Source organism: Anarhichas minor, unplaced genomic scaffold (genome assembly GCF_050575085.1).
Source record: "Anarhichas minor isolate MPS153535 unplaced genomic scaffold, ASM5057508v1 ptg000074l, whole genome shotgun sequence".
Classification (NCBI taxonomy): domain Eukaryota; kingdom Metazoa; phylum Chordata; class Actinopteri; order Perciformes; family Anarhichadidae; genus Anarhichas; species Anarhichas minor.
In genome coordinates, this window is record NW_027466520.1 from 7764614 (window position 1) to 7789938 (window position 25325).

Genomic DNA, 25325 nt, shown 5'->3' on the forward strand with positions numbered 1-25325 from the left:
ATAAATAAATAAATCAATTTCTACATTTCTGTATTCCTTCATGTATTTATTTTTAGAGATATTAGCAAAACACAATACTGACAGGTACTCCCGTTAAAACGGGGTATTGCTCCGTCACTGACTTCAAGGGGAATTAGCTCAGATGGTAGAGCGCTCGCTTAGCATGCGAGAAGTAGCGGGATCGATGCCCGCATTCTCCAAAGGTGCTTTTTTCTTGTGACATTTTATTCGTTTTCACGAATAAAAATTAAAATGGACACTCAACTATTGTTGGGCGAGGTGGGTTTACATTGATTTAAAACTACTTATTTTACAGAAGACACAATTATTTAATGCTGTGAAAAATAAAGTTCCCTTCCTGCTGTGTGTAACTAACGTTAGGAAACCAACGTTTTAAGTTAGGTAACCTACCTTTTGATGGATATGGACATTGTCCCTTTGGTGCATAAAGTTGCTGCTTCGACACGTTATGCTAAAACTTTAGCATTAACATCAGGCTAACATTTACCAGGGTAAACATTTTGTCATGGTTTTGTTGACTTTTTAGTATATAAAGTTACTTATATAGCACAGATATAACTTCATCTGTCCATCTAACATTGTTGTTTATATTATATATTATAATATTGTGTTATGAGAACTAATGCATTGATACATCATTACAATCATCTTTTATAAGCTCAGGGACTACAGGCAAAAATATACATTTAATTGGTAGGAGCATGTTGGTGATACTGCATTTTACGTAAACCCACATATTCATGGTAGCCTGGACATTATTTTTTATCGGCTATTTAATAACTGATTTCTAGATGTGATGTAAGGCCTCTACCTCCTTTAAACCCTCTAACATACACTGCACAAATAGTCACCTCTGATAACAGTGTGGAGGATGCATGTTAGTGAGTTTGGTCGGCAGCTGTTCGGTACTGCCCCTGCTCAGTTTCAAATATGGGCAAGGTAAAAATGGCAACCTTTGACGTGACGGCAGTAGCTGCTAAAAACAGAACTGACACCAGCTAGATAGGAGCCCACACCCGCCAGGACAAGAGCAGCAGGCCTTCTCTCTAGCCTGACTCGGGCCTACAGAAGACAGCTTAAAGAAACAGATTTTTGTTCCTCGCGTTACCAACTTGTGTGATCTTATCTAACAAGGCTTTGTTGTTGTTTAATCTCCTGCTAAAAGCACTCGTCAAAAATGGATACCATGGATAACCTGGAGAAACAGCTGATTTGTCCTATATGCCTGGAGATGTTTACAAAGCCTGTGGTTATCCTGCCCTGCCAGCACAACCTCTGCAGAAAATGTGCCAACGATGTTTTTCAGGTAAGCAACTGAAGAGAATGCCACCGATCAGTTTAGTAGATAGTTTTAACATTGTGGGGAAAGTATTTCTAAACTTGAGGAGCACTGCTTTAGCTTTATATAAGCCTATCAAACTAACTTTGGATTAACTTCCCCTTCCTTCAAGGCCAAACCAGTAACTGTTTGGGCAACAAAGAGTACGTGCTTATAATATGCTCCTATAAATGGAGAGTATTTCAGGCAGAAAAGATTTGTGTCACAACTGATCACAATTGAACAAGTAAGGCTGTGTTTACAGACAGTACGGATATAATTAATCATTACCAGCATCAGAAAACATTGGAAGCTTGGGAAATTTGAGATGTAGTTGTCAGGAGTTAGTCCCTTCATTAAACATGTGAACCGGTTTGGGAGTGATAGCAAGACAGTTCAATGTTTTTAGTCTTTTTAGGGTTTTACTTTTGTATTATTGATTGCTGTTTCACTGGATTCACATTTCATAACTATTGAGTGAAATAATTTCATACGTTGTTGCAAATGAGGTTGATTTATCAGTTAAAACCGTGTCCCATTATACTCAACATGAGGTTTGAATTTTGCTTGTTTACAGGCCTCAAACCCATACCTTCCAACAAGAGGTGGCTCACTGACGTCCGGTGGCCGCTTCCGGTGCCCGTCCTGCAGACACGAGGTGGTTCTGGACAGGCACGGTGTTTACGGGCTGCAGAGGAACCTGCTGGTTGAGAACATCATTGACATGTTCAAACAGGAGTCCAGCAGGTGAAACAGACCAGATACACAGACGTGCTCTGTTCAGTTTCTCTTGACAGAAGACAAAATCGAAGTCAATGGCGGTCGCTTTACGACAGTTTCACCTTTAGAGTTCGGAGAAAAGCTTTGTTTATCAGGCAACGGGCCGTGAAAAGATGATAGTAAAAGAGAACTAGGATAAACTGGTGGTGCGATGGCATGAAGCTTCTGAGTCAGAGAGCTGGAGTGGATGACAGGTTTCTGGTTTTAGTCATCCATCCACACAGATGATTTCCTTGATCTGAGTAGTTGGCTGTAGGCCTTTCTGACATAAGATCCACAACACTCAACAACCTCATACTGGATCAAGATTTTTTGTAAGTTTTACGGATATTTTTACTGATATTTTGATTTGTTTTTATGTTATAAATTGACCTGAGAATGTGAGTATGAGTTATACAGGAAAGATAGACATCCATAGAAACATAACGGTACACAAGTGCACCGACACCTGTATTCCACACAGTGTAATGGTGATGTATTGATCACAGTGCTGACAGGCAATGTGCACGGCAAGGCCGCGCTGATGGATCGTCAATAAGCTATACCGAGATGTGTACCTGTGACATTATCAAACCGACATTGCATGTCACATCAGTATGCACTGAAATGTGCGGCCAGACAGGAAGATGATACTGTTTTCTTTAAACCTCAACAGCACCAAGCCAGCGCCGGAGAGAAAGGAGGAAATGCCCATGTGTGATGTTCACGAAGAAGAAAAGATCAACATTTACTGTGTGACCCACGGTGTGCCCACGTGCTCCATGTGTAAGGTATTCGGAGCTCACAAAGACTGTGAGGTGGCGCCCATCACCAGCATCTACCAGTCAAAGAAGGTGAGGCCTGAGATACTCATGGAGATCCTCAATACTGTCTATCATGAGAGTATCAGAAATATTGATAGTTTACCCTGCCACGTCCTTGCCCCCCCCAGACGGAGCTGAGTGACGGGATTGCCATGGTGGTCGGTAACAACGACAGGATGCAAGGCATCATCAGTCAGCTAGAGGAGGCCTGTCGTGCCATAGAGGTCAGTGTCCAACTGGCCGCTCACTCACGCAGCAAGCCTCGCTCTGTGCACACGCTAATGCACCTGCACTCACCTGCACAGACGCACATATAGACGCGACGTGTCCTTGTCGCTGCCACTCTGTCTGCTTTCATCTGAGATGTGGGCGCAGAGGGGGGAAATTAATCTTTTGGTGCCTCGGTCTGTCTTACACTCTCTTTTCCACATTTTCTTCGACATGCACTTAGCGAGTGCACTTTACTCTGCCTCTGGCCCATTGACATAAAAAATGAGCAGTGTAAATTGACAGGGGGGGGGGGGCTGACAGACAGCTTTCCTATAGTTCACGTGCCGCAGTTGGACATATTTGGGAGGAAGTCCAGTCCCCCATGTGTCACCCTCAATGGTGTCACTCAGGATGAATAAACAGAATGAAGACAGTACACACAAAGCAACAACTATGACTAACTTTTCTGAATATTCTTAACTCTGTTGTACCCTAGAGTAGCATTTACATACATTTTCTCCCCCATAAGACTGCGATGAATGATTCATATGAATGTGTCTTCTTCTGTCTCGTACTGGTGGATGTATAGGAGAACGGTCGGAGGCAGAAGACGCTGGTGTGTGAGAGGTTTGACCAGCTCTACTCCATCCTGGAGGGGAAGAAGAGAGAGATGGGTCAGAAGGTGACCGTCGAACAGGACGAGAAGGTGAACTATATCCGGGGCCTGACCAGGAAGTATGGAGACCATCTGGAGGAGAGCTGTAAGATGGTGGAGTTGGGCATCCAGACTATGGAGGAGCCAGAAATGGCTATATTTCTACAGGTCAGAGTCAACACCAAAAAAAAATGGTAACATTTATCAATATTTGATCATATTTAGTTTTTTTTCTCTCTTCTGTCTCTTTCAGAACACAAAGCCTCTCCTCAAAAAGTGAGTCTTTGTGCATCTCAGAATACACCGACAATAGGGGAAATACAGTATAGTATGAAACAACATATTGACAATTTAAGATTATTTGGCGTCCCGAAATAACTCTCGGAACGTGCTGAACATTACAGATTGATTATTTATAACAAGTGTTACATTGACTATTTTTCACCATAAATAATGCACATTGCACCTTTTGCTCTCAGGCTTGCAGAAGCATCCAGTACAGCACACTTGGACAAAGTTGAGCGTGGCTATGAGAATATGGATCATTACACCGCCGACTTCAAGAAGGAGGGCCTGGCCCTGCGCGGCCTCGACTTCCTCCAAGGTGAACAGGCAGAGTTGGCGGTGGCAGCAGTTGGCATGCTTACAGCTCCGGCTTGTAGTAATCAGACTTTTTGTTGTTTTGTTGCTATATTCTCTTCTACAGATGATGAAGACGAGGACGAAGAGGATGAGGACGGAGAAGCAGTCACGGAGGAAGGCGAGGGGGCCCAGACTGTTTCGGGAGGCAGTGCTGTCACAGCCGCCTCCGTCCAACCTTCTGCCCCGCAGCAGAGTAACTCTTCCCCAAGCGCAGCCAAGAGCGCTGCCTCCTCCTAGCTGTCAGCCGCCGGCCCAGAAAAACACCTAATCCGGGAGCAACGATACGTTCTTTTTGCTCCTAGATGTTGATTTCAGGTCAGTTGTGATACTTTTCCCCCCAGATTGGGGAACACGAGACAGATTTAGATCTGCGCCGAAGGGAAACTCTGAGTTGCCGAGGTAGATCTAAAGGAAGAGACAGAAGTTTCAATTCCCTTCTCTCTGTCTAATATTGGGATTATGTCGGCGTGCATCACTGCATGCTGACTGATCTTATATGTTTTTTGTCTGGTTAAACACACATTTTGGCTCCTTCTTGCTTTTTTTTTTACATATGACAAGTAGGCTGTGAGGTGGTTATTTCCAGAATTCATATATTTTTTTTATGTAGCTGACCTTTTGGGATTCACTGCTTAAACTAATTAGCGAGCATGACAAGAGGGCCTCGGGTTTCCCTCCCGGTCGTACTCTTTTTTTTATGACTGGTATAACTTTATGAGTAGGTAGCAGAATGAATAACTCTCACAGTGACATTTCAGTCTTTCATACACTTGACAGCCTGTATTATGTGTCGTATGCTTTATTGTATAACCCAGGTATACTTTCCTACATGGACAAAGCATCACATTTTGACATGTAACAGTATATTATATATCATTAAAACTGAACTGTACAAACGCCTAAACTGTTTCTCAAATGTTGGATTAACAAAAATACAACTGTACCATGTATCCCTGTACTTCACGCCTCCCCCTGGACTGAATTACAAATGACATTTTTTTTTTTTATGTAACACCCCCGTGTGTCTGTGTGTGCGCATGTGCAAAGAAAAAGACTCTTGTCCTTTATCTCTTCTTCGCTTTCATTTCCAATTATTTTTGGCAAAGGAAATCCATTTAGGAAATGATCATTTTTATAGCTTGTTGTTCTCTACAGTATATGGTTGTGACGCCATTCCTGCCTACGACCTACTGTACATATCAGACTGCAGCGAGCCTCAAACCTCCAGTTATCTATTTGTTGCCTTGCAATGGTCTCGTCTTGCTGTGACTCCACTATTGAGGTAGTCCACCACTGAGTCCCACCTAATAATTGTACACCGTCTCTCAGTGAGTTGGATCCTTTACAAATGGACTCAATGCAGCACTAAGCCCCAAGTAGCTAAGTGGGCCAAACTGAATGGTATGACTCACACCCACAGCTCTTGTTTAGTTACACTATGGGTCAAAGATCAGCACAGTGTGCACACACACACACACACACACACATGGATATAAGCGCACACACACGGTGTCTTTCACACTCATTAGCTATCAGTGGTGCATCTTTCAGCTGTCCGTTGTTGCCCTTTGCTGGTACAATGCGAATTGCTTAATGAGGATTAAGGGTTTAGGAGAAAGAATGCTGTATGGATGTTCTTCACCTGCATGACTGCAGGCGCTCTTACAGCACCCTGAGAAACATCTTTTGGTAAATTGTCGTTGTTGCAGCTCTTTTCATGTGTGTCAGAGAGGAGGCACAGCGCTAACCCACGACTTGGCTCCAGAGCAATGCCATGGTTACACCATATAGGGTTTTTATATTCAGTTAAAATCAATATTTGTGGAGGCAAGACTCGAGATGCAGTGGCCATTTTTGCTCTCTCAACCTACGGTCAACTTATATTCAATTTGTGCTCTGTAAGATTACAAATCTATATGTCAAGAAACATTAGGAAAGTGTATGTTAATTCAATTAGTGATTAAAGTAAATGGTAATAGCTAATTTTCAGGGGAGTTATTATTAATTTATATGTAAGGATATCCACAGAGAAGTCTAAGCATTGCTTTTAAACTTTTATTACAAAATATAGATATAAGATGTTCTCTTGCACAACAGAAAATGACTGGTTGCACATAAGTTTATTAACAAACATAAATATCATAAATACAAGGATTCATAATTTAAAACAAAACGCCATTTTTTTTCAATGCAGTATTTCATGTCTCAACCAAAAGCATTTCATCTCAAATATGAAGAACGTGTGATTCTACATATTTGACACCAACATTAAAATGGCACGGTACAATCGGATCATTATAAGTCAAGCCCGTTTACGCTCCAGTTTGAGGTTAAAGCTATAAATAATAGAGTGATAAAGCAGCACTATATTGTACAGAGCATGTTTTGTGCTGATGGTCAAAATGCAACAAAAAGAAAAGAAAAGAAAAGAAAGAGAAGGGAGATCTTTGGCGGATGGAAAGAGGTCTTCATTTCCCGAAGAGCTCCATCATTCTTCTGTTATTTTGCGCTTGCTGAGCCATCTGTTCCGCCTTGGACATCTCCATCATCTCCCGCAGCAGGTGGAAGGTCAGATCCAGGGATATCGGCGGGTCCTCGGACCTCCTTCCCCTCTCCATCGACTCGTCCCCGCGGTCTCCGAAGCCGCTTGTGAGCGCCCTGATGTTTCCAACTTTCCCTTGTAAAAGACGCCGTGTCAGCTGGAGTTGCAATGCTCTGTTGTAGATGGCAGGTGATCCGCCGGGATACATGGACGATGATGGGAAAGAGTTAGTGTCCCCATTGCCCAGTCGGATGAAATACTCCTCTCCGAGTCGCTCCAGGATGGGGCCAGACTGCTGCTGCTGCTGCTGCTGGGAGTTTTGGGTTTGGGGAGCTGGGACGCGCAGGGCACCGCCAGGGTTCTCAATAGCCCGACATTCGTAGAGCGGTAAGAAGGCAACTAGCAGAATCACGGTGGTGCCAAATAAATTGAGCTTCATGTCAGGATATCAACAGGAATCTGAGAAGAAAATCAAAAACTTGGATTATATTTTTTAATCCCAACTCTAGTGTAAACTGTGCAGCGTAAGGAAGAATTGACGCACATAAAACAGGCATCGCATTTCTGCAACTGTGTTGGAACTAAATAAAAGTGTTGCTGCTTATTTATGTTTTGAGAGATTTTGTGATACACTTCAATCTGCACTAGTTATACGAAATAGTCTTGGTTATTTAGTCCGAAAAGAGAGATTGGTTTTCTGGCTTAGTAATGGATAAACACTGGAAGTTGAATTATGATTGCCTGCTATCTTTACTTGTTTCCAGCTTTATAAAACAAAATCAAGTTTGAACATGCAGTGCAATCACTAAGGACAAAACCCACTTGGTAAATTAAGTCCTGCCGAGAAAAAATGAGAGAAATCCAAATAATGCATGCAGAAAAAAAAAAAGATCTTCATACCTTCAATCTTTAGAGGAGGTCCAGTACAGCCTTGTAGTTTGCCAGGTAGTTGGCGAGATGCCTCCCTCCTTCACTTCTCTGAAGAAACAAGTACACAGTTACTTAAAGAGTAGATGCTGAATGGACTTATATAGCCACCCTCACAAGTGTCGCGCTCCAAACTGAGATTGAGTCTGCGCGTTCTTGCTTGGGTGTAACGTGAATGGACGCCTCTGACAAAGTGCTTTAGTTTAGACGAGATGAGTCATAAGTAAGTGTGCGCGCGCGTGCACCAGCGTCTCCTTCCGTGCCTTCAGAATAGGCCTATAGGTGCCACACCTGCTGGCATTTTCACTCGAGAGGCGAATGCTCAAAAGTGAAAAGACTTAAGTCAAGATAAGTTTTACATAATGATGTTTTTTTTCTGTGTCTCAGTCACATATGTGCAGAATCTTTAAATATGTTTTGCATGACAAAAACATTCCTTATCAAACATAAAACTACAGTGAGTGTTATTTTTGATCAACTCTGCCACAGTGACAGTGACACAGAGACTTAACATATTTTGAAATCAATTTGGTGGAATCTGCAGGACTGACTTTGTTTATTTTTATTTTTGTTACCACACTAATGATTCCACAGCGGGTTCCCAGCTGACCCAGCTGGGGGGGCATTGACTCCCAGTGATTCATTGCTGCTGCTGCATGTACGTCACTACCTCTGTCACTGGGGGCCTCGGCCACCTCGCTTTGGAGGCCCATATCAGCCATTAGAATCTTAAACAGTTTGATGATGAAAAAAAAAAGTAGAACTCTCACTTGTCTGTTTCACACTTAGTTCAGCTATTGTGCAATACAATAACATTACTAACACCAATGTCTGTGGAAACTCTTAAAAGTTGGCACTTTTCCACTCAAGCATAAACTCCATATATTTGTTAAGTCACCTTTCACAATGTGGGAAAAATCTTCCCATTAATCCTTAACAGTAAATCCATTTCACCCAGACATTCAGCCAGGGGGAAAAACTGAGTTGCAGACATACATTATATACAGAGTTCTAAGTAATTTAGCACATACTGTGCACTGACGTACAAAAAAAAAAACAATTTAAGAGAGAGGAGAGGAGAAAATGTGATTTAGTAAATGTAGTCATGAAGTACAAGGTGGATTTTTCTTCAGCATATATGCCATCATTATAAAAATCACATGTTATCTTTAGACATTTTAGGTGATCAAAGTGTAATTTGCAGTTGGCGTGAACTTGTTTCTCCTTTAGCCTCTCCACTTTGCCACTCTTCATGCTCCGTGCTGCTTGAGGGGAGGAGGTGTCAGGTCCCATCATGAGAAACACATGTTAGCTGACACAAATAGAAAACACAACGCCAGATGAGAGAGTGACTGCTCGTGGTCAACTCACGTCACTTCATTTTCAAATCACTGTCACAGATCACTGGGAATGAAATCCTCTCCTGTGATGCCGCACCGGAAAAGACTCAGGCTTTCATCATTATCCTTTTGTTTCCTCAATGAGGGCGAGTCTCTCAGACGATTAGATTCGAAAAATCATTAATGATTCTGTGTCTGCAGGTAGAAAATGCAAACAAAACAAATGATTGGATGAGAATCTGGACATGCTGAGTAAACGTGAATCTCCATACCTGACACTTCAATGTGCTTCTGAGAAAGGATTTCACACTGTCAGACAAACAAACTCTCCATGGCAACGGGTTCTTTTAATTGATCATTTGCCTTTCTAATTGCGATCTGCTATGAGGACAAGTGCTTCTCCACAGACTGTCCCTTCCTAAATAATTGGACCGCTTTCCCTGCCGGATTGAGCTGTGTTTTTCCTAATACTTCCGGTGTTCTGCTCGACTTTGACAAACTCATTTAGCAAAACAAGGTCACTCTGGCTGTTGAGTATGAACAGGTATTCTGGTGCTGATCGCTGGAGAGCCCAGGGCTCCACACTTACACCACCGCCTGACCTCAGCACTGTAGCTCAGGTGTCCTTCTGGTTTATTGGCCGGTTATATAACTGTTATAAAAACACCTCTCTAATAGAAGTGGGAGCTTGGCCTTTCATCTTAAGAAAAAGGAGATGGAAGATTTTACAGAAATGTCATTTATGGTTTTACAATTGACAACAAAACCACACAAAGCTTTCTTAAAACCAGCCCACTAATTATCTAAATGTGTGATGATGTTCAGTCATGGCAGTTTAAGGCTAAACAGACTCATTAATAATGCAGAATGAAAGCTGCTGACCAGTTTCCCCTCCGGTTTACTTGATGTTCACGTATTCTTCAGTGCAACTCAGCTGCTTTTTTTTTTTTTGAAAAGGAGCTGTTTTGAATTTGTCTTGATGGATGTTTCTGCATTTCTCAAGCAAGACATTTGAAATGATAAAATAGAACCATCTTCTGAAGCGCTTGAGATGATAACCTTTTGAAGAAATTAGGTGTGAGACAGCTGGCTTATTGAGCTTCTCCTAAGGTTTGCATGCTCAACATGATGACATGAGAACGTGAGAAGCAAAGCTGTCCATAATGCATAATTGCTTTCTCTATTTGTTCACAACCATGGGTGGATGTTCCAGTTCAAATTAACAATTAGGAGTCTAAACAACCCAATCACTTTAATTTACAAAAGCTTATCTTTAAATTAAATAGTGGTTGCTTACTTACCGAACCAGCTGTCTATGCATACTGTAACAAATCCATTATATTATAGGTCATATTTTCAATAAATCCTGTAAAAACACCCAAACCAACATCTTTCATTATTTTCTGATGTCTCTACCTCGTCTATGGCTTTCAGCCCCGAGCCTATTTGTTCCTATGAAGGCGTAAATCTTTTAAAACAGGTCACAACATATAGTTCCATCTTTATAAAAAGCCTTTTAAAAAAATCCAAGAACAGCTGCGTTTCTTTAGCAAAGGTTACTCCAAATGTTAATAATAAACAATAAATGTTGCTGTAAATGTTCAATCTGTTCAGGACTATATAACGCACATTCGGTGTGCTAGTTACTGTTTACAGCAACAGGATGGGGTTTGTTGGCTGTTTTTTTTGTATACATATTTTTATACATATATATTGGTGTGGAAAAGGACAAAAGGGACAGGACTATAAAATCCTGTGATAGGCCACGTCACTGGTCAACATCTGGATTTTACATTTATTTTAACTATAAAATGAATAAAATGCTATCTTATTCAGCACTGGCGCAGGAAGTGTATCTCACTATTTAGTCCAAATGAAATGTTCTGGATTGTCGAATAAGTTACACCGACTTTGCTCGTTCATAGATTGCATAGTGCTATTATAATGCGTATTGAAGATCTTTGGCATGCTTGCAACTGTGGGAAGAAATCCCGTTTCATTATTTTATCCTCATGTTCATGAAATGAGATATATATTGAAGCGTTACAGGAAATACACGTCCTGTGTCTGCGGATGAGTTCATGTCATTAAAGTAAGTGATGTTTTATTTCAGTGATACGTGACAAATTATGTTTTATTCAAAAGCATGAGGCAGCAGATGTCCACTCTTGGACTGTGTAGGTTTGGCTGCTTCATCATGTGACAGAAATTGCCATCTCAAGAGGAATCCTGGGCAAAGTCATTCAGCCAAAATTGAAACCCAGTTTTCTTTGCTCTTCGATAACACACTTTGAACATAATTGGTTCTTAGGGGCCCCTTAATCTGAACATATAATGTTGATTCTTCCCCGCACAGTCTCAAGACTGAGGTTTAAATCACTTATAACTCTTTATTTCAGCAGAATGATTGACAAACATCATATGCATCAGCATTGACAGTTATCATTCAGGTCAACATGACAGAAGACAGCCGGAGAAAAGAAACATTTCTAACGCTTTTCTGTATTTTAGACTTAGTTTGCCTCTGAGCGCCTGAAAAATCTCTTTTTCTTTCAACGCAGCTGCCTCTCATTCCACGTAACAATCAGAAGCATAAAGGCTGAAATGGGTGAATGAGTTTCTTCCCGTCTATGTGGATGTCTGTCTCTTTGGTCTGTCTGACCTGTCTGATCTGTTAACTCCGATATGATTGTGCAAGGACTTTTTATCTGGGTTAAGATCCAAAATAAGATCATCAGACCAATCAAAGTTGCCATTATACAGATTGAAATGCTCTTATTCTGTAACAATTGTTTCCTCTTATTTAGTATTCTAAATGTAGTGCAAAATTGTTCCCAGTCGTTTTGCTTTGTTTGAAGAGCAGATAGAGTTTTAGATGTGGGATGTATTTATCGCTAAGTCGAGCCCTAATGAGAGAAAACAGGCCGTGTAGCTGAGGCAGCGTGGTCGTTTCTTCCTTTCTTCAACCAAGCATGTCAGCTGCAACTTCGCCCCATGGCACACATAATGGATGTCGACCATGTTAGACAGGATGCAAGCCAGTGAAGATGCTGTGAAATCAGCAGTGTTTGCGCAAGAAGAGATGCAGAGTGCATTTAAAATAGTCTAATGAGGAAAACAATAGCTGGGCTGGGCTGTGTTATATATTGTGACGGAGCGGGGTCACAGAATATCTTGATAGCCCTTGTTCAGAAAGGGAACGAACCTGACCACAAAAAAATAGTCTTCATCACATCAGAAGATAATTAGAGTTTCTGTCCAATAAAAACACACACAACTGACCTCATTATCTGTCTATGTTTCAATTCGAATAAATCAAATGACTCATCCTCTGTTTTCTTTTCTCTGTTTTACTGGTGAAGATCAGAGGATGACCGTGGGTTTCCTACAGTGAGTTCCCAAACATTCTTCTTTTGTTTGTGTCTGTGTCTACGTTCCCTAATTGGTTTCTCTCTGATCATCAGGTCAAAATCAGAAATGAAACAAATGCACCAGGCCGCTGAACACTCAAAAGCAACTCAGCACAAGAGAAGACGAGATAGAAGAAAGACAGAACAAACGTAACTTATGATGCGATACTCCAAATACAGGCGTTAAGAAAATGATTTAAAGATGTGGGGTTGAGGACCATTGCTGGACTGAAATTTGTTCTCTGTGATTAATTCGATGGAGTATCTGTAATTTAAAAGCTTCCTGAGTTTGGCATCAATCAGCTGAATTAGTCAAATAAAACTAATGTTATGAATCAATCAGCAGAGGTACACACATTAATCTGGAGTGCTCCTCTGTCGAAAGCCTTTCAACATCAGGCTTAACCCTCCAGAGAGAGGAAGAGTGTGAATATTCAGTATGGACGCTCGTAATTGGAGTTACAGAAAACACACAGAGACGAGAGGAGGTAGAAGAAAGGATGGATGGCAGATAGTCAGACTCGTCTAGTAGATTCATCAAGTTGATTGACAGGAGGACTCAAGAGTGCCAGTGTTTCTAGGGATCAGCAAAATAGAGAGGCAGCTGTCAGACAGAAAAGAGGAACTACGCAGTCCTACAGCCCTTACGGTATCAATAATAGGAGACTGGAGCCTCTGACTTGTCTGCCTGAAACAGTTCAGAAACTCAACCGAACCAGCAAACAGAATGCTTACCAGTTTATATGCTATTAAAGGTAATTGCAGGAGCTGTAGAAGACAATAAAAACACACAGGACAGTGATGATACCTTTTTATATGATAAATGATCGTTTTTAACTCAGTTTTTCACATGGATGTCCTCTCCTATAGCTTAACTTTAGTTAAATAAGTAAAAACTCTTAATCTAAAGTAAGTTTTATATACTGGCTTCTGAGTAAGAAAACGTTGTTTCTGTTTGTATGCTCTCAATTGCAGCTGCCAGGCACTTGTTATGCTGCCAAGCATATTGACCTTGTGAAAGACTTTGCATCCTGTTTAAGCACCGCTGTGTCTGAGCCCAGAGGAGACGCCCGGTCTTTACACAGTCACATCGTGGGTTGACCACGATATCATTTCAAGCAACTCCGTCTCCTTTCTTTACGCTGCCTCAGTTTATCCGCCGTCTCTACTTCAGCTGCTTTGGCAGACCTCAGGATGTCCTGCTGGCGACGTACTGATGCTACTATACCAGTTGACTGTTTTGGTATCTGTATCCAGAGCTCAAGACATTTGCAGCCCTGTTTGTCTTCCCTGTTGTTCAAGCTCTGCATCTAACTCGGTCTATTTTCACCACGACACGTATTACTTTTGGCCTCTCTTGGCATCAATCTTTACACTTTTGAAATGGCAGGCAATCTGTATATTTAACAGTTTCAGTTTGCTTGCTAACACTGACCTCTGTATGTGATCGAAGCCGCTTACCACACCCTGCCTCCGCTCCTAAATCTCTTCTTTGTTGTAAGGTTCACATTGTACCATCTTCCTAATCTTTAGAAAAGCCTCTCCAGTATCCAAAAATTGTATTTTTGCCATGCAGGGTCCTTTTTTTCCCCACCTTACAGTTCACCTTAACAACAATCATCCACCTCAGTAAATCCTTGCAATTACAGTCAATTACAAACTCACTGAGTGCTGTGTGATGGCTGCGGGTTGTGATTGCTTTAGAGTTAGTTCTGCTGCAGAATACCGTAAATAGAAGAAATGAATTTCATCTCAGGTCATTACATTTGAGTAATTGTTTTTTCCACTTTTACGTTCTAGTCAGTGTGCGGAGAGCAGATATCCATTGATCGTAGCCAAAACCTTTACGATCAACAAGTTTTCCACAAACTCTCAATTTGATTACGGAACTGCTCTGTGATCGCTGTTTGCGAGCTGTGTTTTGTAATTAGAGTGCGAGTTTTTTGTTTTTTTTCTCCTCTCAATCAGTCCTGATGTGTCCAGTTCACTGGGCTGTGCATACAACTCCCACACAGGCGATCGTCAACTCAGGTGGGCTTCCCCAAGCTCCTTGACCTCTCTCATCATGGGCGAGCGTGAATTACATCGGCCACGGTTATGTAAACATTAATTAGATGAGGGATTTGGATAATGGCACAACACCAATCTCTCTCTCTGCATTTTTTGTATCCCAGTACTCGTGCATGTATCCATGGCTATGTGTTTCTATCATGCTCACAACAGTGAATGCTTTACACTTATAAACCTCCGGCAAGCTGAGCTGAGATTGAGTATATGCAGCCATCTGCCTGAATGAGTTGTGTGATATAACAATGAGCCCCGGGGTGGACGTAGTTTAGTTTAACTTGGGTTGGCGATGACTTTCAAACCGGGCAGAAGGAATAGGAGCCTAACTAACCACAAGTAGGTTGTACATAGCCGGAGGCGATTCACACGATTACAGTCAAGACGCCGCTTTGTTACACCCCTCCTCCTTATAGCTGCATGTATAGAATCACAAAATGGATCCTGGTTATCTGTTCTAAATCAGCTGTGACACTGAATCATCAGGTTTTATTTGGGGGTACATGTGGAGTTGAGGCCTCGTGGCTGTCGCTCTGCATTTCTTTCCACTGACACCATGCACAGAGGCAATGAGCAACTTTAACTTGAGTGTAAACTATCCATAAATCTGTGCTCCAGAGAACTCTTGAGTAAAAAAAAAAAAAATAGAATTCAAAACCTGATAATTAGCACATAAGGTGATGTTTGTTTCCACCGTGAGGTGCTTGTTGGAGTGAAAAAGTAAATGTGTGAGCGTGAGTGTGTGGTAATGTCTCGTGACAGACCTCAAGTCATTTGAAGTGACTCCATATAATGGAAATGAAAGACATGTTTCTTCCTCCGAGAATTACTGACTCCTGCCATCTTGAGCACAGCTCATTTTGACGGCGTTCTTCACTGGCAGCAGGAGTCACACATTTCAAAAACCCATCACCTCGCATCGACCCTCAGAGCCTGAGCAAGTGTGGACAAAATAACAGAAACACCAAGAGGGGAGCAGCATCCCACTTTGCTTTGAAAACAGATTCAAACCTTCTTTAGATGCTGTCACGGTCTGAAAGTGTGTATGTTGAATAGAGAATAAAATCCCTCTTTGAAGGATGAAGAAGGTGGAAATCTGCTTTGCACGCTGAGATTCGAAACTCCCCATAAAGGTTCATTGATGTTCAGATCTTTTCATTTCTCAGGGGTGCAGGTTTTATGCTCCTTACACAAGGTTTTGCTTCTTTGTGCACAGGCATTAGATGGTTTACAAAAGCGGTTTCTGAGAGGCAGCCCTTACCACACATTCAAGCTGAGTTTTGCAAGGTCACAACCTACAGTTTTTCTCAGAACTTTTGTCACGCATATGGAGTGACAGATCAAGCAGTTCAATTCAGTTTTCATATTGGAGGCTGTTCTTTGGAGGCACATAACCATTATGCTTAAAAGTGTCCATTTGTGTCCGGCGCCGCTCTTTGCTGACACACTTTGTCACACGTTGAGCGCCTGCTGTCATGATTTCTGTTCGGGGCTTCATGTTGCCTTGCAAATGTACACTGACACATTGTGCAAAAAAGGTAATCAACATATGAATAACTCAACTTTTGCATTTGTAATTGTAATGCTGTATGAATGCCATTCTTCATATGGTGTTTCTACTTTCTCTACACCACTTACTAATGCTCACGATTGGCTTTTAAATGCAAATCAGAGAGTTGTCAGTTCATAGTGAAATTAGCCTCAGCCTTAGCATTAAAAGCATTTTCATAACTCTCATTAATCTGAATTACAGACTAACCACTTTAGTATTAATTGTCAAATGATGCTTTACGTTTAATTAAGATCAAATGTTATTTAAGGAACCATGGGTGAGTATTCTAAACCTGACGCTTTGTGAAATTCTTCTAAATTGTTTCACTTACTCAAACTCTAGGGCACGATGGGGAGGAAACGCAGGGATTACATTTACATATCAAAGCGAGCATACCGATGCTTGAGGGCCCCTGCATAGATGTATGTGATCCATATTATTTATAGCTCAGGAATGTCCCCTGGGATCCTGATGCTGTTCGGCGTCTGTCATGCTACAAGAGAGGATAGTTGGGTGAATGTAGCTTGCAATTAGTGGCTGTTGCATCATGCCAGGCCAAAGGGTTGCGGGATGCGTGACCGACATACAATCACGGCATTGATCAGACAACTTTTTGGAGAACAAAGCAACGGGACGTGAATCACTTTGAGGGACACAGTCATGAGAGCAGAGATTGTATATGATCTATGACCTATGATCATAGGGATGTTTAGCATGCTAGTGACACACTGGCATTCTGTTAGCGATAAGTGACAGTGGCCCTGAGGATGAGTGGAGCAAGGTGACTCCTGCCCTTTTGCTAATGAGCATCGCTCCTCTGACTCATTCAACAACAATGACTGATACGGGAGGAGTAGCTCCTGTTGAATGGCGCAGCAACAAAGTTGCGATTCCCAAACGGGAATCAAGTGTAAGTAAGGTGTCCAGAAATGGACTAATGGATTGTCTAATTAGAGAGATTGAAATGGAAAAGAAAATGTGAACGCTTCAGAGCCACCAGCAGAATAAATTAAACAGCTTGAGCGTCAAAAGAAGTGAAAGAAACGACTTGCTCTCTGTGTCACTGATTTGGAACAATCCTTTGCATCCTGACTTGCATCTCCCACTCAACACTTTTCCAGTTCCGGCCACAGATAATTAAGAGTATTTTAAGTTCAACAGACAGATGAAATGTCCGAAAGACTCTACAAAATCCCTCATGAAACATCAGCAGTGCATGACTCGCAGCCCACGAGGGAGACAACAGCACTTCCACTGTGTCCTCAGTGCATCTCTGAAACGGTCAATTTGACACTTGTCAGAAGGCATATTTTTTTTTTGAAACAATTTCTATCTGTATCGGGGTTTTTTGTTCCTACATTCCCCATGGTCCATTGCCATCAAATCAGTCGCCGTCAAGTTGAGTAGCACTTAGTGGCTAAAAGCCCTCTTAAAGCATGTGAAGGGTACGTTATAAGGGTGGCTTGCTTTCGTTTTATAAGCCACATTTTCACACATTTTCACAGAGACTGATCAGTGCTCATTAAATGGCATTAAAAGGCAGTGCCATACGTGCTATACATATGTATCCTGCTCAGCTGTTATCTGTGTAAACTATATCGATTTTAAAAAAGCATGATTTGAACCCAAACAGGCTAATGTCTGATTGACCAAATTCTACATCCTTCCTGCAGTGAACAATTCCCCAGAGGAATTAGTGGCTGTCTGCATTCATTAAGCTCAGTATCAGTCTAATTATGCGCCAATGTGCACCTACGGACTAATTAACGGGGGGGATCAATAGGGGCCCTGGATGCCCCTCACGTGGGGGCCGGCGCTCAGCCCCCTCATTATTGGAGCTGCACCAAAGCTTCAAAGAGGATTTCTCAGGCTCTACCCGAGGGGCTGCATGACACCTTAGGCTGCAGAGGTTTGGCAAAAAGTTGGGGTTTCTGCTCCTCTCTCTCTTTTTCTGTGTATGTCTCATATCGATCTGCTAAATATGAGGCAACCACCATTACTATTAGCTTATCTTAGCTAAGCGCAACGACTGGAAACTGGAAACATCAACATTGGCTCTGTCCAAAGGTGAAAAAATCCTCTAATTAACATGTTTTTTTAAGCATATTTGAAGCATATTTCCAAAGATATCAAGCTTTTACTTTAAAACAGTTTACCACTCCACTGATTCAGCATTGCACTCCCATAACAATGTCTTGCTCACAACATGCAGTTAAAAAAAAAAGATGTTATAAAATTGATGCAGCAGAACCAATAAGAAGATTTGGGTTTGTTATGCTAGTGGCAGCTAATCGGGCTAGGCCTCAAGGAGAGGTGAGGAGCGTGCCACAGAGGTCTGGTAAGCTCAACCTTTATTAGTTTGTTGGTGGCTATATAGTCATATTACACTGATGGTTGTATTTGCACTTCTCGATTTTAAAATTCTAATATTGATAGAATGGAAACTATGGGAAGGCTGTGACCTGCAAATCCTGCAAAGAAGTATAGAAACAAGCGCTAGCTGTTGATGCAGGAGACAGAATATTCTTCTCATCGTTTCATCATTATTCTCACAAAGTTGTGGGGCAACTCGGTGAAGGCCCCGGCTTAAAGGAGTACAGGGCGTACCCAATGATGTCACTGCGATAAGCCCCCACAGTGCTGCTGAATACCAAACTGAGGGATGACCTCTGTAAGTTGCCATGACTCCAGCAACTAACCAGCTCCGTCTGGTTCCAACATCCAGCATGGAGCCACTGCAGCGCATACACACTCGCACAAACACGTACGTAGTGCTCTCGCTTGTATGATGGTGTACACACACACACACACACACACACACACACTGCCAATGTGTCTGGAATGATATCTCAAGGACTCTCCTCTCCATGCCCTGCTGGTTCTAGGAACCCGGCCAGGTTTTTGCGGTCCAGCTAAACTGTTTCACCCGCATCACCTGGACGGAGAGGTTGTGCACTTCCGGGAGACCACAGCTGTGGTGAGCTTTCCTGCTCACCTGCAAACAGCACCCTAATGTGGCCTGGATCCCGAGAGATGGGTAATACCTGCCAAACAAGCACAGGAATACCTTTTGTATTATTTTGTCACAATTTAAACGGTTTGAAATGAACACAAAGAGCAAAGTGAAGCGTAACGCTGCGAGCCCTTTTTTATGTCCCATAGCCTGCAAAAAAAACGAACAGATAATGCCGTTTATCTTCTGGCTTGTCCTTCTCAAAGTGTGAGATGCCACGCGGAGCAGACGGTAGTTTGAGAGCAGCGGGCGGCTGTGAGGCATTGCACAGGGCCAAATGGTGTGTTTGTCCCAACCACAGCAGATCAATAAAGGCTCTGACCTCAACTGTCAGCCAACTAAACTCTGTTCGCCAGGGGACGCTCATTTCCCTTTCGCCATGGAAACAGAAAGTAGTGACTGTAATCTACAAAAGTGCCTAAGCCTATCAGCTAACAGCTCAGTCATGTGGATTTTTTTGCATGAGCAGGCTTAGGGTTAACTTGGACAGACAGGCCCTTTTACTGATTCCACTCTGAGAAATCATGTCATGTGAAGCTGTTACCCATAATATTTACCACAGTGGCGGATCTATCGTAAGCCTCCTATATGCCTTGGTGACATGTGTGAAGCTTAAAACATCCTCTTCTACACGCTTAGGCATTCATTTTCCTGGATTCACCTAATGGCGTGTTATAAATAAAGCATGTTGTTCTCTTAAGACAGCAAACACAATGGTGTTTCACACAATCCTGGGGAAAGAAAAGTGTAAAAGACAAATTCTCTGTCCTCCAGCCAGTAGTAGGTCTAATAATTATATATAATACAACAACTATAAATACAGGAGCAAACTGTCAGCAGCTTATCACGTCTGATTTATGCCAGGATGGTGCTGATGAGATTATTTTGCCCTCCTTTCATATCTGGCCCTCCGGCGCTCTCACCTCGTCTTTGATGCTAACAGGTCAACTTTTTTTTGAAGGAGGAGGAAGTTTTAAGCCTCTGGCTAGTTTTTGCATGAATGGATGTCCTTTCTTTCCCCCTGTGATTCACGGATGGTGGTGGGCACCAGTCAGTTGGTATTTAAAGACAAAAAGCGAAGCGCACAGATCTTCATGACTAACATTTTCTCGGTAAAGAGATGCAGAACAGAGATATACATTTAATATAATTCATAGGATTCAAACTGTGTGAAAAGCTTTAAATTAAGTGAACAAATGCAAATATTGTAACTGCACATGTGCTTTGTTTTATAAATAGAATAGAATATATGGCATGAATGGATTTTGTAGTCCTTTGAATAATTCACACCACTGATCCTGTTAGAGTTATGGGTTTGTCCCTGCTTAGTGAACCATTCACAAAATGTGTTCTTTCATAAAAAATATGCAAAGGTGCCTAAAGTCGTCATTATAGCTCAGTTATTTCTGGATTTCTTTCAAGCTGAAGATTGGATGACGATTGCCTTCACTTATGCGGTAGTGGCTGATGAAATAAAGTGCTATTTACCTGGATTTCAAAGGTTTAAGGTAATCACTTCATGTGTAGGTAAAGACATGTTTGTAGAATTGTTTCTTTTGCATATTCTCCCTGTGTTGAAGGGATTTATATACAATAATACAAAGAGGACACGCAAACACTGAGAGGGCATCGCCTGTACTGTATAATTTTTAGGTACTTGAACTTTACTTGAGTGTTTCTATTTACTGCTACTTTATACTTTTACTCCACTGCATTGCAAAGGATATTTGTTGTACTTTTAGCTCACCTGCAGTTATGTTAAAGCTTTAGTTAATTACATTGCAGATTCAGATTATTAATGTAAAATATAATCAACATGATCATGTATAGATTAAGCCACCCTGCACAATATAACATTACATCTGCCAGTTACACCATAAAAATGACTCTTATGCATTAATGCATCAGTAATTATAATCCATTAGACTGTTATTCGGATATGAACCATTCTCAGAGGGATTACTTCCACTTTCATTATATTAATTTTGATGTTAATACTTTTGTATTTTTACTTTCAAAGTCAAACTTTAAATAGATTACTTTTACTTGTAACAGAGTATTTCTACACGACGGTTTTGCTTCTTTTACTTCAGTAAAAGGTCTGTAGGTGTTTACAGTATAATGCAGATTAAAACCCTGAGTTTTCAAAATGTCAATTTTTCAGGATCTCGGAATAAAAAGAGTCTTTGAGATCCTTTGACTGAAAGTAACCATTGGAAAAGTCTAAACCTGTGCGGAGGGTTTTCACATGAAAGCAGCAATGTGTTACGGAGAAAACTATTTCTAAATCTTATCCTTTAAGCACATTTAGGAGCTGTGGAGACACAAGACACTGAGAATGCGAATGACTTTGCCCCCTGGTCACAGCTCATAGAGAACTGTATCCGGCCTGCGCTGTGTATCCTTCCATAAAAGAAACACCAGGGGAAAGTAATCCCGTTGGCTGAATTCACGCTGGATCAACCCTTGAACACTTGTGGAGACAGTGGGTGACACATGCTGGGACGTCAGCAGCCAACTAGTGAACGTGTTTAAATTGGGGGCTTTTAGACGATATACATTCACATCACAGAGGACCTTATAGCCTATTCTAAATCACAACAGGGACTTTGGGCCACTAATTACGCATCTCCAAACACAGCATCACTTGTGACCTTATCTCTGTGCCTGTCAGAGTGTTAGCATTCACATGGCAAGTGTGGCGATGAATGTAATTACTGGAGCCCAAAATAATAACACCGGCGTCTTTGAGCATAGAGCAGCCAGTCAATTGTCCTCCCCCTCCTCGTCTCCGCCAAATTAGTGGAGACAAGGACAAATATAGAGTTATTAGAGCCCTGAATCTATGGGAGGAATACATACAGAATATATGAGAGACAAGGAAGGATATTTGTACTTCAGTGAATTTAATATCTCATTATAACACCTACAGCAATCCTATTATAAAATGTATCACAACTCCATAACTTTAAAAAGAAATGTGCAGCCATTATAACAGTTACAGTACAGAAACTCACAGAGACTTTCACTTATTATTATATCACTTACATTGATTTCGGCTTTTATTTTAATGGCTCATTATTATTTAAGTTTTTAAAGTGTCTGTAGGGTTTTGTCACTGATGTAATCTTTTAACTGTTTCAATTGTACAAGAGTCCCCACACCCAAATATGTCTCAAACGCTGCAGAACAGCAGCTAAGCACAACATTGTGTTATTTGGTAAATCATCGACAAATTAATGCATTTTTGTTTAATTTACTTTGAATCGTAAAAAATGTCCCCCTCCACTCCAATGTTCGTACCGCTGCATGAGGGCAGTGCAGATATTAAGGCTCTGAATATCCAATCCAGCACCTTTAATGCGTGTACACAAAAGATGATTTTGTGACATCACAACCAGTTTAAAAGCCAGTCATTGGTCCAGTATGCAAGTAGCACAAGTGTGAAGACTTGAAACTCCAGTGCACATACACTTGAAATGAGAAATAATTTGCATAATCGAGATTTGTCATTTGAGGGAGAAAGGATAGATGTAATTCTCTTGAAAGATTACCAAAAAAGATGGCCATTTATTTTTTATAAATTGATATTTTTCTCTGTTGTTAATTTTTATACAATCTTATTTATATTATTGTTTTTATTATTTTACAGCTCAGTGCTTCTTGGATTATTTCCTATACAACTGTTGCACACAATGTCTACTGAGTCAAAATGTAACATTAAAAAGAAAAACACACATTTTAAGATCAGTACTGTTAATAACTTTGGCATCATACATCTTTTGGATTTGCACTCCTCCCATGTTGTATTGCAACTACTGCGCAGCATTTCCCCTCGGGATAAATAAAGTTGAATTTTAGCTCATCTTCCCACAGAACAAATTAAATGGAGCAACTTCCACCTCTTGTGGCCATATGTGGTATTTCTGCACGCGAACTGTGACCCGGAAGTCATTCAGTCTGTTTTTCTCCGTCACATGTGCGGAGTTAACGTCGAACAGCACTCACCAACATGGCCGCGTGCAGCGTGGAAGCGCTGCTGGCTAAAGCCGAGCAAGACGAGGCAGAGAAACTGAAAAGCATCACCGTCAAGAAGGAGCTGGACCTGGAGTTTGACATCGGGAACCTGTTGGCTTCCGACAAAAACCGCCTCGAGTCCCGGGACTTCAGAGAGCAGAAGAAAGAGGACTTTCTGCGGTCGCTAGCTCGTGACAACACGCAGCTGCTCATCAACGAGATCTGGAAGCAGCCCACGGAGAGGGTCGATGAGGCGATAGTGACCAAATTACCAGACACGGTGACCCCGCTGCCCAGAGAGAAACCACCTCCGAAGCCCAGACCGCCCACAAAATGGGAAGAGTTCGCCAGGCTGAAAGGCATACAGAATAAGAAGAACACCAACTTGGTGTGGGATGAAAACGCGAAGGACTGGAGGAGGCGCTGGGGCTACAAGAGGGCCAAGGATGACACCAAGGAGTGGCTGATTGAGGTGCCGGTGACCGCAGACCCGAACGAGGACCAGTTCGCCAAACGCGCCACAGCCAAGAAGGAGAGAGTGGCCAAGAACGAGTTCAACCGGCTGAAGAACATCGCCAGGGCGCAGAAGGTCAAACTGCCCGGCGCGGGGCTGACTCCTGTAGCCCAGCAGTGCAAAGAAGACCTGGTCAGAGCTGTGAGTGTGGCCAGGACCTCCACGGCGTCCGTCGGGAGGTTCCAGGACCGCCTGCCGAAAGAGAAGCCGCCAAAGAACACCGGCAAGAAGAGGAAGTTTGAGCCCCTCATCGGTAACTTTTCCAACGAGAAGCAGAAGCAGCTGGACCTGCTGAAACTCATGAACGGCAAGAAGCCCAAGTTGGACATCAACAAGGCCGTCGACAACCAGATCAGAGAGGAGAAGAGAGAGGAGGCCGCGGCCAGGTACAAGAAGGGAGCAGGGAAGAAAGGACGCAGAGGAAACATGCCAGGAAAGGGCAAAGGAAAGGGTGGGAAAGGAAAAGGAGGCCAGGGAAGCAAATTTGGAGGAGGAAAAGGAGGCAAAGCTGGAGGAGGCCAAGGAGGCAAATCTGGAGGCCAAGGAGGGAAGAGAAGAGGCAAACTTGGGAAGCACTGAGGACTCTTGTATCCTGCTAGACCTGTTTGTGCCTTGGCATCAAAACAATCGGACTGGACTTAATTGATGCAATATGAAATATGACTGTTTTGATTCATCATCTGTGAATGAGGGCTGTGGTGTTGTGTGACTTGTCTCTTTCATCTGTAAATATCAGTCCCCGCATTCTCGGAGGTCAGCTGATTTAATATATCTACATTAAAATCAGTAGATTGTTTTTTTCGTCCCTGTTTTTAATCACATGCAGAATTTTGAAAAGTCAGCTATAGTGGAATCATTTCACATCGATTTAACTCGTGATGCCATGAAAAGCACAGGTGTATTCACTGAATTTGAATAATTGCAAACAGAGTACGCAATGGTCATTTCTTCAAAGACCACACAGACGGCAATGATAAAAATAAAAAAAAAACAGTGCGTTGTGCAAAACAGATTTCCTTATAATAAAATGTTTCTATTCACGACCATATGGCATATTTTGATGACTTGTTAGTTGACTGACCATTAAAAGTTAGCAGGTGCTATAAAGTATAAAATAAAAAACTACAATTTGCAGTTTGTAATACGTAGTCTATGATTACATTGCAATGGTCGGTAAAATGATCCAAATACAGATAAACGATTGAAAAGTGTGCCAGTATGCACAACACCAGCTGCAGTCGTTAATATTATTAATCACACCTGTGATTTTCTTGCTAAGTGTCGGCTGTGAAAAAGATGTAATTCTAATGGAGTCAGCCTGTGCAGCAACTAAGGAGGACTTAAATATTGACTTGTAAAAAAACAACTCTTTATATTATACTGTACATTTTATAAAAAATGTGTATGAATTAACATTGTGGCGGTCTCTTTTTTGGCTAATCAATCTCTTGACGGTTTACATATGCTCAATGTTTCTTGTTATATATTTTCAGATCACCCTACCATGAAATATCTTT

At 41.8% G+C, this 25325-nt stretch overlaps 3 protein-coding genes and 1 non-coding gene across 4 annotated transcripts; 3 read left to right on the forward strand and 1 right to left on the reverse strand.

Moving 5' to 3' along the window:
* Positions 1 to 127: 127 nt before the first annotated feature.
* Positions 128 to 200, forward strand: trnaa-agc (transfer RNA alanine (anticodon AGC)). The gene has a single exon. It is a non-coding gene; the product is annotated as a tRNA-Ala (tRNA).
* Positions 201 to 693: 493 nt separating this feature from the next.
* LOC142937487 (tripartite motif-containing protein 55-like) lies at positions 694 to 5931 on the forward strand. Its single transcript, XM_076080446.1, has 8 exons — positions 694 to 1327; positions 1917 to 2086; positions 2775 to 2952; positions 3051 to 3146; positions 3722 to 3955; positions 4041 to 4063; positions 4267 to 4391; positions 4494 to 5931. Exons 1-8 carry the CDS (start codon positions 1199 to 1201, stop codon positions 4664 to 4666), a joined length of 1128 nt encoding a protein of 375 aa, XP_075936561.1. The 5' UTR covers positions 694 to 1198; the 3' UTR covers positions 4667 to 5931.
* A 653-nt stretch (positions 5932 to 6584) lies between these two features.
* On the reverse strand, positions 6585 to 7499 carry LOC142937544 (corticoliberin-like). The gene has a single exon (XM_076080528.1). It carries the CDS (start codon positions 7408 to 7410, stop codon positions 6898 to 6900), a length of 513 nt encoding a protein of 170 aa, XP_075936643.1. The 5' UTR covers positions 7411 to 7499; the 3' UTR covers positions 6585 to 6897.
* Positions 7500 to 23259: 15760 nt separating this feature from the next.
* rrs1 (ribosome biogenesis regulator 1 homolog) lies at positions 23260 to 24604 on the forward strand. Its single transcript, XM_076080508.1, has one exon. The coding sequence runs from the start codon at positions 23290 to 23292 to the stop codon at positions 24385 to 24387; it is 1098 nt and encodes a 365-aa protein (XP_075936623.1). The 5' UTR covers positions 23260 to 23289; the 3' UTR covers positions 24388 to 24604.
* The last annotated feature ends 721 nt before the right edge of the window (positions 24605 to 25325 follow it).

Excerpts from the sequence above, each read along its gene's own strand:
- LOC142937544 (XM_076080528.1), bottom strand. The coding sequence starts at position 7,410 with ATGAAGCTCAATTTATTTGGCACCACCGTGATTCTGCTAGTTGCCTTC.
- LOC142937487 (XM_076080446.1), top strand. The coding sequence starts at position 1,199 with ATGGATACCATGGATAACCTGGAGAAACAGCTGATTTGTCCTATATGC. Across the intron at positions 3,956-4,040 it reads AAATGGCTATATTTCTACAG|AACACAAAGCCTCTCCTCAA; the intron begins GTCAGAGTCAAC and ends TGTCTCTTTCAG. Across the intron at positions 4,392-4,493 it reads CGGCCTCGACTTCCTCCAAG|ATGATGAAGACGAGGACGAA; the intron begins GTGAACAGGCAG and ends TCTCTTCTACAG.
- rrs1 (XM_076080508.1), top strand. The coding sequence starts at position 23,290 with ATGGCCGCGTGCAGCGTGGAAGCGCTGCTGGCTAAAGCCGAGCAAGAC.